The 13,357-nt window shown below is 41.8% G+C and overlaps 2 protein-coding genes across 2 annotated transcripts in view; one reads left to right on the forward strand and one right to left on the reverse strand.

The window, feature by feature from the left end:
• Nucleotides 1-4,366, forward strand: part of T265_09826 (hypothetical protein) — a gene marked incomplete at both ends in the record, with an annotated part of 19,446 nt that extends 15,080 nt beyond the window's left edge. Inside the window, 4 exons of the mRNA XM_009176012.1 lie at nucleotides 94-171; nucleotides 1,961-2,086; nucleotides 2,340-2,495; nucleotides 4,265-4,366. Of these exons, the coding sequence (XP_009174276.1) occupies nucleotides 94-171; nucleotides 1,961-2,086; nucleotides 2,340-2,495; nucleotides 4,265-4,366 (462 nt within the window). The remainder of the gene's footprint in view (nucleotides 1-93; nucleotides 172-1,960; nucleotides 2,087-2,339; nucleotides 2,496-4,264) is intronic.
• Nucleotides 4,295-13,357, reverse strand: part of T265_09827 (hypothetical protein) — a gene marked incomplete at both ends in the record, with an annotated part of 32,923 nt that continues 23,860 nt past the window's right edge. Inside the window, one exon of the mRNA XM_009176013.1 lies at nucleotides 4,295-4,391. Within this exon, the coding sequence (XP_009174277.1) occupies nucleotides 4,295-4,391 (97 nt within the window). The remainder of the gene's footprint in view (nucleotides 4,392-13,357) is intronic.

Here is a 13,357-nt window from a genome sequence, read left to right on the forward strand (position 1 = left end):
GGATGCATTTAAAACCGATTTCTATTTTTATGCAACAATACGCTATCTCAGCTGACAATAGAGTGAAAAGCGTCTGTTTATTGTTCATTTCAGGCGATGGGAAGTCTCCCAGTTGAGAAGTTTCAAGGTCATTATGATCTACAGATGCACCAGAATGATGAGGCCAAAAAAGTACGTGTTCGGCAGAATTTTCTATATTTTGTATTGTCCATTGTAACAGCCACAATATATTTAGGGAACCAAGTGACTAATCCGAAGTCGAATGGCAGTCTAATTAGTTAGGGTACTTGTAATCGATTGCGTCCATCACTTCACTGACAGAAACCCTTTTCATTATCCGAGTCGACATCATCGCAGTCCTTCGTGTTAAGCAAATGCACTCACCTTTTCTTTCAGTCAACGTCCTCGTCGGGCTCCCTAATTCATACTCAAATCTGTGTTACATCTAACGTCTTAAGGAATTCACCTAAGTTCAGTTTTGTCTGTTTTATTTAGAAAAACGGGTACTTCAGAAATGCTGCTGATTTTAGCTACCGGAATACTACAACTCTTTTGATATTGAGAACAAGGGTGATTAGTGCATACATCTCATTTATGTATTACCCGGTCTGTCATATAATTGTCATCATCTCGGATAGAACGACGTATGAAAATACACACATAGATACACACACTCACATATATATACATATATATATATACCTATCTATAGACATAAGTACAAACATTTATACATAATTATAAAGCGATTCACATAGAGGCAGATAGGCAAATAAATTAATATACAGAAAATGTCGGATATATATTACATTGAAAATCAAGTGGACATAAAGGCGGACATCTCGACAGGAAGGCTCATGTATATATGTTTAGTTAGATAGACAGATGGACAGTTCGATACACAGATCGATAGATAGAGAGATATATAGATGAGGAAAATTCGTCCGGCAAGTGAATCCAATCTATGATGAAAAGCCGAGAAGCACTGTGCACCTTTTTCATCCGCAGTAGGAATCATCTGCAGTGCGCATCTCACGAAACTCGGATCAAAAAGCCGCGACATCCAGACCAGTTAACTGAACACTTAACTGTTTGGGCACTAGTGGCTGATCAAAAGTGTGACCAACTCGCACTTTGAGAGGATAAATCGACGCTCATCCTCCAATCACGGGATGTACATCTCGCGGTCACACGTGCTGAATGGCTCTTCGAGCAACGACTTCTCAGATAGAAGTTTCACTCATCGTGTGCAGTTTATCCTTCCACTGAGCTAAGTATATATTGTTGGTGGTGTGAGGATATTTGAGATTTTTCTGGAGATTTTGACCTCTGAGTGAAGCCAATCTATGGTGAAAAGCCGAGAAGCACTGTACAGCTTTTTCATCCTTATTGGGAATCACCAGCAGTGCGCATCTCACGAAACTCCGAAGAGTCTCGAAATCGCGACCTCCGGACTAGTAGTTAAAACACTCGACCGTTCGACCACGTCTGGCTAATCAGCAGTATGATGAACTCACAGTTAGATAAGATATATCGCCACTCGTCCTGCAATCACGGGAGCCGCATCACATAGCCGCGGTCACACTAGTTGACTGGCTCGTCAATCAACGAATCCTCTGATGAACGTTTCACCCATCGTTTTAATTGGACAGATAGATTGATAGATATATAAATAGTTCGATAGATATATAGACAGATAAATAGATAAATACGTACATAGATTGTTGGATGGTTAGCTAGATAGATTGATAAATGGAGAGGTAGATGGATAGATAGATAGATAGATTGATAGATAGACAGTTAGACTGGTTATTTTCTTCTCTTATTGAAAAATCTAGGAAGACAATTCTCCCAGTATTTTCAGAGCTTATTGAATAATCCAGGAAGACAATTCTCCCAGTCAGCATTTTCAGAGCACCTGTTAACGTTATATAGTGCCGAATTGTATTCCTGTTTCCAGGTGAAAGTTGTAGATAGAAAACTATCGTCTCGTATGCATTTATTCTCAATATCTCGACGCCTGATGGGGGCCGCAACCGAAGAAGAACACGAAGCTGCTTGGCGAAATTTACACCGTGCACTCCAGGTTTGTAGGTTCTTTCCTTTCTTCCGACAAAAGCAACTGAATGCACCATATAAAGATCGCTATAGGTTTGAATTGATTTGCTTAGTGGAGAATATTGTGTGATGCTTAGATGAAGATGAACGTTAATCCAGTTAGTAATGTAGCGGGAATTTCTTGAGGCCACAAGTTAATCGGACGCGGTCCGTATGGTTGTGCAAGTAATCTTTTTAAGTCTGTCACAATATTACACAACTTCTCCACTCGCTATTTTCAGCTTCTACACGTCGTCAAGGACACAGTTGCCGACATCGTCAGGGATGTGATGATCCACCATAAGCCAATGGTAAAGCGCTTGCCCAGGTGGGATGAGCTCATGTGTTTCAAGGCAGTATTCGATCAATTCCAGACGCATTGTTTCACAATTCAGCATGTGAGTTGACCTCGTGGTGCACACAAACTAGCGTGCAAAAATATGTATACCATATTTGTCAATGCATTCACTCTTGGTTTCACCTAAGGCGACCATAAGTGCCAAACAACCCTTAGTTCGGTTCCATCACAAGAACTATTCTGTAGGCAATTTCGAAGCTAATCGGGTACTCACATCACTAGCACCATCGTACTTTTCTTGAAATTTGGTGACCACTCCGAAACCTGGTGTTCAACAGTTTGAGAGTTAGTTTCCGAAGCGACTTTATGTGTATGCACTTTATCACCAGGGTGAATCCTAGAAGGCAGCAAATGATGTAGTTTTATCAGTTTAATAAACAAACCAAAGCGTTCTGAAATGAGATCGCCTTCGAGTGAAAACATGGAGATACCTAGATTGAGAGCAGCTGAATGATGTTGTCTGGCTACACTTTAGTCCAGTTAGATTTAATGTGATTGATTTTCTTCGGAAATGACACTAGACAGTCGTGACAAAGGACCCGTATGTTTGTGAATAAGCAACATTTGGAAACATGTGCAATTCTGGCTAAACTCACTTGTATTGATATTCAAATCGAACAATTTTGAGGAACATTTACCGAACAAATCGACGTCCGACCAACGGAAGCTGCGTTGAAGCGGTGGAAGGAGGGGCTTAATTTTATATCGATATTTCTGTTCCATTTATTCTGTCTCGTGGTTCCACTGTTTCGAAGACCTAATAATAAATCTCTGGAAAAACATTCTGTACATATGTGTTTAATTAAAATTCACAGGTGAGCTCAAGACAACCCGGACACTTCCCTGGCGAGCTATCAACAAGCCAGGTTGCCTGACTGATTTCAGATTTCCTAAAACCGTCTCGAACGGTTCCTCTTTCATTACATTCAAAATTGACAGCATTTGCAGTCAGAATCCGATCTCAACATGGACGATCGTCACTAGATGAAATACGCAATTATCTGCAGAGCACGATCAGCAGTCGTAACGGGACTAGCTAGATGGTTGCTGGAAGGTTTTTGGTACCTCGCTGCCATTTGTGCCATTCTCGTCATCAGGTAGTTCTAATTAGGTAGGCGCACTTCCTCATTTCCCGTCAACCTTCTGTTTCATTTGAGCATTTATTGGAGCGAAACATCATTGTCAAGATTCACCCGGATTCGTTCGATTCTCTTGCTCTGGGAGCATTGGTCAAAATATGTGTAATTTGTGTTCAAGTGTAACATGAGCCTGACGGAAACTCGGGGACTGCGACCACCTGCTGAGCCCCAATACGAGTGAAACCGGTAATAGCAGTACCAAGGAATTTATTTCGTGGTGCTCACACAGTTTCACTCACTCGCCTGTTCTCTGCTAACAATGAAGTGGTTTTATCAAGATACTTCCAAATGTTCGAAATTCAGGTACGCTGATACTCGCCAACAAATCTCATAAATAATTTCTTCAATCTCGGGCCTGGTACCCGCCCGAAGTTCAGTGTGCCTCATAGACAATCTTCCTCACTCTACAGAATTAATTGCACTTTTTCTCGTGAATGCTGAATTTCGTTGGTGTACGTTAGGGTGACTCTTGCCTGATCACACATTCCTGTTCCTTTGGTAGCGTTCTTAGGCATTGTTCCAAACCTGTGTTAAACATGTACGATCCTCGGCCCGTCGTATGCGTGGTGATTCTTCAGTTCTCTAGTTCCTTGTAAATGCGTGGTGAACCTTTCGTTTGCACGCCTAGATTGACTTCCCAGCTGAGATCCTGCTATCACTCCGTCTTCAGGTCCCAGGGTTTGCTCAGCTATCAGTTCAACTAATGGAGCTGTGCGAAGCCGGATACGAGGTCGAAGCCACCATCAAGTCTCTCCACAGAGTCTGCTCCTGAAGAACACGCACTCTGTGGTGTGACGCTTAAAAAAATAAAATGAATCGCAACTGGTCCGCATCGTGTTCTGCTATCGTTAATAGACGGGTGGAATTTTCCCATAAAACTGGCAGTAAAATAATCGTTTGATGATCGGAAGGAGTAAACTAGACTCAGATTTAGAACCTGCCTAAACGACCAGCAGCTGTGGCCGACCTAAGGGAGATAAATGGAAACCGGTGATATGCAAGCGACATTCGGAGCGATAAGGTGTGTAACGGTGGACACTAGTGATGGAGTAATGCGAATAGTATTTAGTTCTTATGTAACTCCGCCTTGATCCAATTGAAGGTCGTTTAGTACGGAATTTTTCGATTCGCTTTGCAGCTTTCGTTCATAATTCCGTGATAGTCAGTGAATACCCACCGAAGTACAAGAGGACGCTTTCGAGAAGAAAAAGCTTATGCTGTTTGTCAAAAACAAGGTGCGTGGGAGGGTTTCACCTTTCTGTCCCATTGACTGTAACCGTGGCGCTTGGTCTCGCGCCACCGAGAGCCAATCATATTGATGACTAGCCAATCGGTTAGGTGCTGAAACCACTAGCCGGGCCGTGATTGGTCCGGTTCTAAACTACCTGGAGTTTCGTGAGAAGCAAACTGGTGATGATTTACAATGAGTGTGAAAGAGCTTGACAGTAATTCTCAGCAGTTGGGCATAAACAACCATCAATTTCAAGATAAAAATCTCCGAAAACGATTCCAAAGATTTCTCATGATGTCAGATAATATGGGACGGCATCTACCCTAGTATGGATCTGGCACCTGTCAGCAGGTTGAAAACCACATCCGAAGAGGTTTCGAATCTGATTATTTTCTAACACTGAATAACGAAAGTGCATAAAGTTGAGTACAATAACCTCTATTCGTATCAAATGTTGACCTTACAGAGCAATGACTTTTTTACACGTGTGCTAGATGATTGATGGGCCGTCTGAAGCCGCCATATAATAAAGGGATTTCTGTGAGCTGGTAACACAACACTGTCATTTAATTTGCGCCGAAGTAACCCATTTCGGGCCGTGGTGTATTGCGCTTGGAAGTGACTGAATACCCCCTTTTTTAAGCGATTTCTTCCGACCATGACTATCCGTGTGCCCTGTGTGGATGCTGGGTTATTGCATTCCGGATGAGAATATCAACAGTTACTGCCGATACACATCCACCATTGAGTCGTACCATAGTAAGTAGTTTAAGTTGGCCGTTGAGTGTGTAGTTGTCCGGGTCTCCAATAAGTTAATCTACCAGTAGTGGGTGGCACAGGAATAAAAATAATAACACCAAATTGAGCATACATCGGAACGAACTATAATAATTGTTCTTTTCAACATAGTTCGTCGTTTGCCCAGGTCATTGAGTAAACAATAATTCAATCCTGGTTGTCACCGAAATTGTCCTCACGTATAACAGATTCCCAATATATTCTGAAGTGTTTAGATGACAGTATAAGCACAGGGGATTCGCAAATGACCGCTTTTAGCGCGAACGAAATCAGAACAGGAAGTCAAAGCACCTGGCGACATTTGTGTCGCATGGAGTTGTATAGATGCGCGTTTTTTGAAGTGTTTTGTGTTCAAACAATAAAACCGGTTATTCCTTTGATAAAATAAGTAATGCCAAATAAAGATACAAAGCACCACATGCTTCTCCCGAAATGACTGGGAGACTTTGCAGATAGCCGTAGACCTGTAATTCAAATCGTACGGCACCTAATAAGCTTCATTGATTATGCTAAATAAATAAAATTTGGTTCATTTGAATCTCGCACCAGGTGATACACTACAAACATGGTCCATTTAGAACAACAAAGGGTGACTTACAACTTTCGAATATTATTTTTGTCGAGGGTTCCTCCTCTAAATCCGGTATGTATAAGGTGGCAACTGGGTATGTGACGTCATGTTGTTTTGCCGGGTCCCTGGTCTGAGGAGTTTGATAAAATCAAGTGATTCAATCATTCCGCATCATCATTATCATCAAGATAGATATAATCGCCAGGATCTTCATCAACATCATCATCATCATCAACGTGATCGTCACCATCCACGTCAGCTTGGCATCAATGCTCGCCGCTGGTGCCTCGCTGACCCGCAAGCAGTTTTCAGGTGGACGTCTTATTGTGAAGCAAAGGAAAGCCATTCATTTCTGGTTTACCACTATCCTTTGAGGATGCCAAAGCTCCCAGACACTCAGTCAGCCAATCTGAATGAAAACTAATATCAGGAACGCCAGTGAGACGTTTTGGCGGCCATATCATGCTGATTCTAATATAGACTCATTAAAATCCAAAGACATTACAATCAGGTTGAGAGGTAATTAGTCTTGAAATGAATATCATCAAACACTAAATCTTTGTACAACTGGTTCTGTTAGTGTTGCGGGGATATTTTGTTTGTGCAAATAGAGAATGGTCGTGATTGTCTCCCAACCAGAAATCCGGCTGTTTTTGAGAAATTTTAGTTCATCATTCTGATGAGAACTCTAATTTTATACGAGAAATCCTTGTCTTTGAATGAGTTTTCTTCTCCCAATGTGATAATTGCTGAATAAATGAAAATCAGCAAAGTCACTATAAACTACTTACCATGTTTGAGGAGAGGATCAATCTGAATATTCACTCTTGAACGTCATCTGGTTTGCCCCAATTTCTTTTATCGCTGTCAAGTCCAGAATGATGCTTGCAACAAGACAGATTGTCTAAATGATGTGATAAGTTACTTGCTTTATCCTGAACGGAAATTCACACCGACATGCGCAGTCTTCTTGAAGTCTCTTCCTTACCATCATACTCTCCTCGAATAAATTCTCTCTTGCATACTCGAACACGCGACCAGTTGTAGATTCATTTACATTAGTTTACATCACCTATGGTTCTGAGATGACGGCGTTTGATCGAGGAGCCAAATACGTCTCAAAAGACGAAGCCATACTGCGAAACAACACTGAAGGTAGCGTGACGTATATGCTGTGAGATTCCGTGGTATCCCGCATTGCAGCCGTACTTGTCTAGAATCATACAAATAGTATACCACAGATTCGCGTATGTGCACCATCTGTCCCACTACAGTGTAAAATTACGTATGAGTTTTAAGTCAGAAAATCATAAGCGCCAGCGCACTCGGAGGTCCATCGTGAACATTCCTACAAAACGACATGATTCAGGGAATATTATTCAACGTTTCTCCCCGCAAGACAATACATGGAGCACTGTAAATCTCTATGAGATCTCGTTCATCCAGAATAATGCTCACCCTCATGGTGTTTCACTGATATCAGCGTGGCATATATTATCATCTGAGAAAACCAAAGACCGAAATAATTGAAGGAGAAGCCCTCCAAATTTGAGTTACTTAAATGGATGAAGGAATGAGGCAAAATGACTTTTGTCCAGATTGAGCTGATGATATCGTAAATGTGGACCTTATGTCGAACAATTCCTCTCATCAAAAGAAAGCTTGTCCCTTTTCACAAAGGTTTGTAACATACTAACTTTGCTCCTAACTCATTAACTTTGGCTACTGTTCCGGTGTCGTAATGGATGAAGTCAGACGGTGCTAAGCGACGTAATCTGCTCAGGCCATTTGAAGTCGAGTCTGATGTATGCATGAGCTAACACGTTGCATAACAATGTTTTCCAAAAATAAATGCACACAAGACAATAACAGCGACACACATATCATTTTGATAAGTCCTCTTGTTGGGATCGTCGTTGCAGATAAGCGCTTGTCCGATTTTCACGCCAAGTAATTTGATTTACCGGTTCATTGCACAACCACTGCATAATATGTGGGTCAGGAGACGGAGGATGACATCAAATGGCGCAAAACGGAGTAATCTGCTAACGTCATTTTAAGGCAGGCCTTATGCAATGAAACAAAGTATTACTCCATAATCAATATGGTTTTCATCGCGCCGCCACGTTGCAACTTGGTGTATGCCAACCGTAATTACCAAAAACGTGACAACAGGGGCACGCCTTCAGGGAAACCGGGACAACGAAAACACTCTTGAAAATCAGAACCCATTGCATACAACGACGCAGAACCATGCCTGTATCTTCATTGACAAAATTGAAGGGCAAGAAATTTGGCGTGGACTTGTGCGTTTCCCGACATACCAACCATTGTCTATCGCGGGTATCAAGTTATAGAACACGCGCAATTTTCGCAGCTTAAAACTCCGACAGAAAATCCGACACTTGACCGATGCCACATTAAACAAGTTCGTACCTAACTTGCATTGTGATAAGGTATCTCGTTGCAATCACAAACGTAGATCTGGAAATGTGGAAATAATCTGGCTTAAGGTAGGTGACGTACACAACTGAAAACCCAGATTGATACTATATTCATCTGCTTTAACATGGTAAGCGGTATTTAGTGTTTTCGCTGATGTTCTGATACCGCAAGCTCTCATCGTGCTCAACTAATGATACATTCTCGTCAAGACCGAGGCTTAGCGAATAAATTTAGAGTCTTTTTCAGGTATGAGGCCAAAATTACACAAACGAACACCACTATGGTCTTCATCATGGGGATGAGCTGTATCCACGCTCTCAAAATATTGTGACTCCCTGGTCTGTACATAGAAAAGTTTCATGTGAAATTTCAGAAAGAACCGAATGTGAGGTGAGCATAGAAGGTTCTCTTGAAAGCTTCCGCAGTGGGTTTTGAAGTTCCCATAATCGGAATACCAAGAGCAATTTAAAATTGGGCGATTATTATTTGTGAAAATTAGCCGATAATCACAATACCATCTCATTTGGTTTATCTGATCCGTCAGAGTGTTTATATACCTAATTTCTACGGGATCCAACTCTTCAGTTCTGAACAGATGACAATGTCGCCGGTGGGTGATTGAACCCGCTGCACAACATCATGGATTATAAGACCCTTATCTCACTGAATTACTTCAGCGCTAATAAACAACTGGCTGAGCTGATTTTTCTGACGTCCTCGCTATTCAGATCACGGTGTGATCAGAAGTTCTCAGGAGATTTTCGGCAAGCTGGAGTGCGCTTCAATAAGCTGATTCACTCAGTATACATTCCCTTTTAATGTTAGTGAAGAGGGACGTGATTTAAAAATCGAGACCTTGTATTTATTAGTCATATTGCAGCATGAAAATTTAACACCCCCATTAAACTGGACATTTTTCCTTGTGGGCTTTGTTTAACGAAAGCTGTCAGTAAACATAACTCCGATGAACGATTTCAGCTGGGTGATCCAGAAATGAACTTTATGAAATGGAAGCAAAACAATAATTTACCGCTCCTCATTTGAGGTTGCACCGAATCGTTAGGCTACAAAAAACACATCGGAGAGACCGATTACTAAAAAGGAATAAAGCCTGCCAGGGACCCAACAGTGAGACGCCAAGCGACAACACAGGTCGATTGGAAAAACAGTCGTCTTTGTCGCAGCTGCATTCTGACGGGGCTGGCAAAATGCTGTTGTTTTATGGGATTCATCAATTTGTCTATATATATGCACATTAGACGTGACCTTCTATTGCACGAAGGATTCACGGGGAGAGTAAAATAGACCAGCCAACTGACACACGTAAGACAGTTTTCGGGTCATCTGTCGACTCCCCCCTTTGATTCCGATATGTATCTTGTTCACCCCAACCGGACAATAGAAGCGTTGTCAAAATCAGCTCCATAGACTTTGAACAATTACTCAAACACTCCCTCACAACTCCATCAAATAGTTAGCTGTAGTCGGTGGGACGATGTCTGTTCGTCTAACAATCAGAGTGGTAAACAATCGTTTGGAATCGTCATTTTCCGCAGTTGCAATCTGACGAAACTGGCAAAATGCTGTTTTTGTATTGGATTCGTCAACTTGCCCACGTTTATGCACGTAAAACTGTACCATCTCTAAGCTGGGCCTATCTTGTTCAGAACAATTATCCATCTTTCACAGACGTTTCAGTTGCAGCACAGCAATCAGCACAGTGGGGCGGCCCATTAGCAGAAGAAGAATACGTCCTAAAAAACAGACCAATAAAACACCAAGCAATGAAACAGACTATTTCACCACATGGCCAATGCACAAAAAGCCTTTACGATTGTTCCCGGAACGACCGTTCACAAAACGTTTGCTGAATACCTTTCAGTGGCCCCCTACCCGTCGCCGAATTCTGCGTTCCAGTAGATAGCCACACAAATTGATTTTTAGAGAAAACATGGGGTTGATGGGAATTTGCGGATGTATATATCGACGGCAATTCCTAGTCAAGCAAGCCAAGTTAGAAGTGCATTTTTAGCTTGGCACTCAGAGTACCTTTTCAGAAAATGTCCTCTGGACTTCAAGGGAATCCACTCCGGCTCAAGACAGATAACCACAATTGTGGTATGTACTCTGGTAATTGAGAAGAAATCGAAAAATGGAAGAAATTCCGAAGCATATGACCAAACTGGTATAATCCTATTCAATATGGGAGGCGTTTAGCGAGGGTAGCGTAAAATAAGTTGGAATTGTGTAGAAAACTGTGACGCGAGAAACGGTAGAACTAGAATACGGGAAGGCTTGATACTGGCTTCCAGGTCTCAGACAGCGCAATTTTACAAGTTACGGGGACTTGTTATGATCTCATCTAGAGTGGCTAGAGGGGTGGGTGAGAGTACCCAACTGGCTCTTTGCCCACTTTTTATAAACCCGTGTTAGATTGCTTCGGTGGAGTACTATAGTCATAGGTGTTCTCTACTGCCGGGAACGAATGACGTGTGAAGATATTTAGGTGTTTATACGAATCACAGTACGTTATTGTTTGGTCGGGAAGTTGTATATTTACCTCTTCAAACGAGCCAGTACAATATCTGCTTATCACCCTCCCTTAATTTATGTTGTCCATTTCTTCTTTTGCGCTGAATGTGAAGGTATGTTCAAAGCGCTGATCAGCTCAAGAGTTGGGAAGCTCTTAATAACTTACGGAATCTAGTTCTTCTGGATCGGTATGAGGCATTCAGGTGCTTTTACCATTCATTGTTTCATTATCTCAATCAATTATCCGGTTATTCCGGCACCTCCGTGAAACTATTCTCACTTTGATGCACCGCTAACCCACGAGCCTCCCAGACGAAGAATCGAATGATACCTCCAGTTTCTGACTGGATTCTGAGACGAGCTGATTAAGGCGTGCATCATCAGCTAAGGAATTTCTCCTTCAGACGCTTGAGGAATGCGGGAAATGCACCTAGATAGGGCTGTATTTTGAGAAAACACGTGTTGCAACACTCTCAAGAGCGGTCAATTCCACTAGTTTCCGTTGCCGGAGGATTTGCGAAATGCACCCACAGAGCACTAGCATCTACAATCGGTAGGTTTTATGGTACAGAGCTAGTCAACTGTTGTCTGCCGTGGTCACGGAATGAGACCACGTCGTCTACAGTCCTCCACCTTTGCTAAATTCCACGCAACATTGATTCATCCGGTTTGGCTGTCTACAGTAACTAGGGAAAATGTGGAGCGCACGGTTGACGCACTTGTGTGACAAATCCCGAGGTGCACAAGGGTGCAAATCGGAACTCCGTGATTTGTCGTAAATGGGATGACAATTGTTTTGTGGGTCTTTGTTTGAAAGAAAAGTTTCAAGACCTTTACATTCGAAGAAGCAATTTGGACGAGCGGGTGAAAATGGTTTGGTCTTTACATGTCCGTGCTTATCTCTAACTCTGATCGCTCAACTATGGCGTGATGAGTCCTTTCGTGTTAAAGCATGAACTATTCGTGCTCGTACTCCGTGAATTGCGAATATAATATCTACATTGGCTGCACTCTTGATGTTCACTTCTATCAGCAAATAGTTTTAACAGCCTAGGTATTGAATCGTGAATAAATGGTTTATCGTTCAACATAAGCTACACGCCAATTTCCAGTGAAAAACGCTGTCTGGTTGGGAAAATCACAAAACAGCGTCTTTTCCTTCGCCTTTGTCTATTTCAATACTTTTGTGAATGAGTTAATATTTATTCAGTTTTTCAAAGTTATCTCTTAGCCGCCTTCTCTAGAACTTCAAAACTTATTGCCCATTAAAATCAACCGAATAATCGTACTGAAACCTGATGACACATGTCAGTTATAGACGAATAAATAACTGCTGTTACTTCTCTGGGCTATTTTATTTACGCCGTAAATGCCCAATATAGAGCAGGTTTCGTAAAAGCGTACATTTACTTCGCCCTAATAAATTCATCCTGTCCAAAGTATGAAAGGCAAGGCTGAAACTGGGTTCGAGTAGAACGATGTGAAGAAACGTAGAACCTCAGGAGTGGGGGCAGATTGAATGAGGTAAGACCTACATACGTGGAAAGCACTAATAATACGAGATGAAGTGAGAAGGAGTATTATACACGCGGTCATTCTGTGTTGTTTTGCTTCAATCTACTAACATTGATTTTGGGTCATCTTACCTGTTCCCAAAATTTAGTGCTATATGCTAAAGGGTGTCTTAGAATTTAATTGGTCTACTCATTATCAGTTTCTGCGAAAATATCGTTTCCAAATAACCACAAGCAACCCTGGCACTTGTGTGGTTTGTGCACGAATGTATTTGACAATGTCGCAGTGCCTCTAATTCTCTACATGAAACTTGGTAACATGTTGGGGTGGCAAACGTTATTTCACGTGAAACGTGCACCACAAGCTATGTCTCAGGTGTGTAAGCGTGTGGAAATTAAGGAAAACTGATTGCCTGATTGCAATTTTTGTTTGAATTAGGCGATAGGAATAATGAATTCTGAATTCTGTTTACTCAGCAGCCACGCTTATCGGTTTTCAGCAAACGGCACACTGCGGTCAATCTCAGGCGTTTTCTGTTTAAGCGATATTCATGTGATCGGCCTTTAGCCTCAAGAGTACTGCGCATAATTTTGAATGCCTAGTAAAATATCAAAATCTCCTAGACTCGTGCCCCTTTTGTAAGTAACGGGCGATTATTACAGCCAGAAAAC

This window comes from Opisthorchis viverrini (assembly GCF_000715545.1).
Source record: "Opisthorchis viverrini unplaced genomic scaffold opera_v5_315, whole genome shotgun sequence".
NCBI classification, from domain to species: Eukaryota; Metazoa; Platyhelminthes; class Trematoda; order Opisthorchiida; family Opisthorchiidae; genus Opisthorchis; species Opisthorchis viverrini.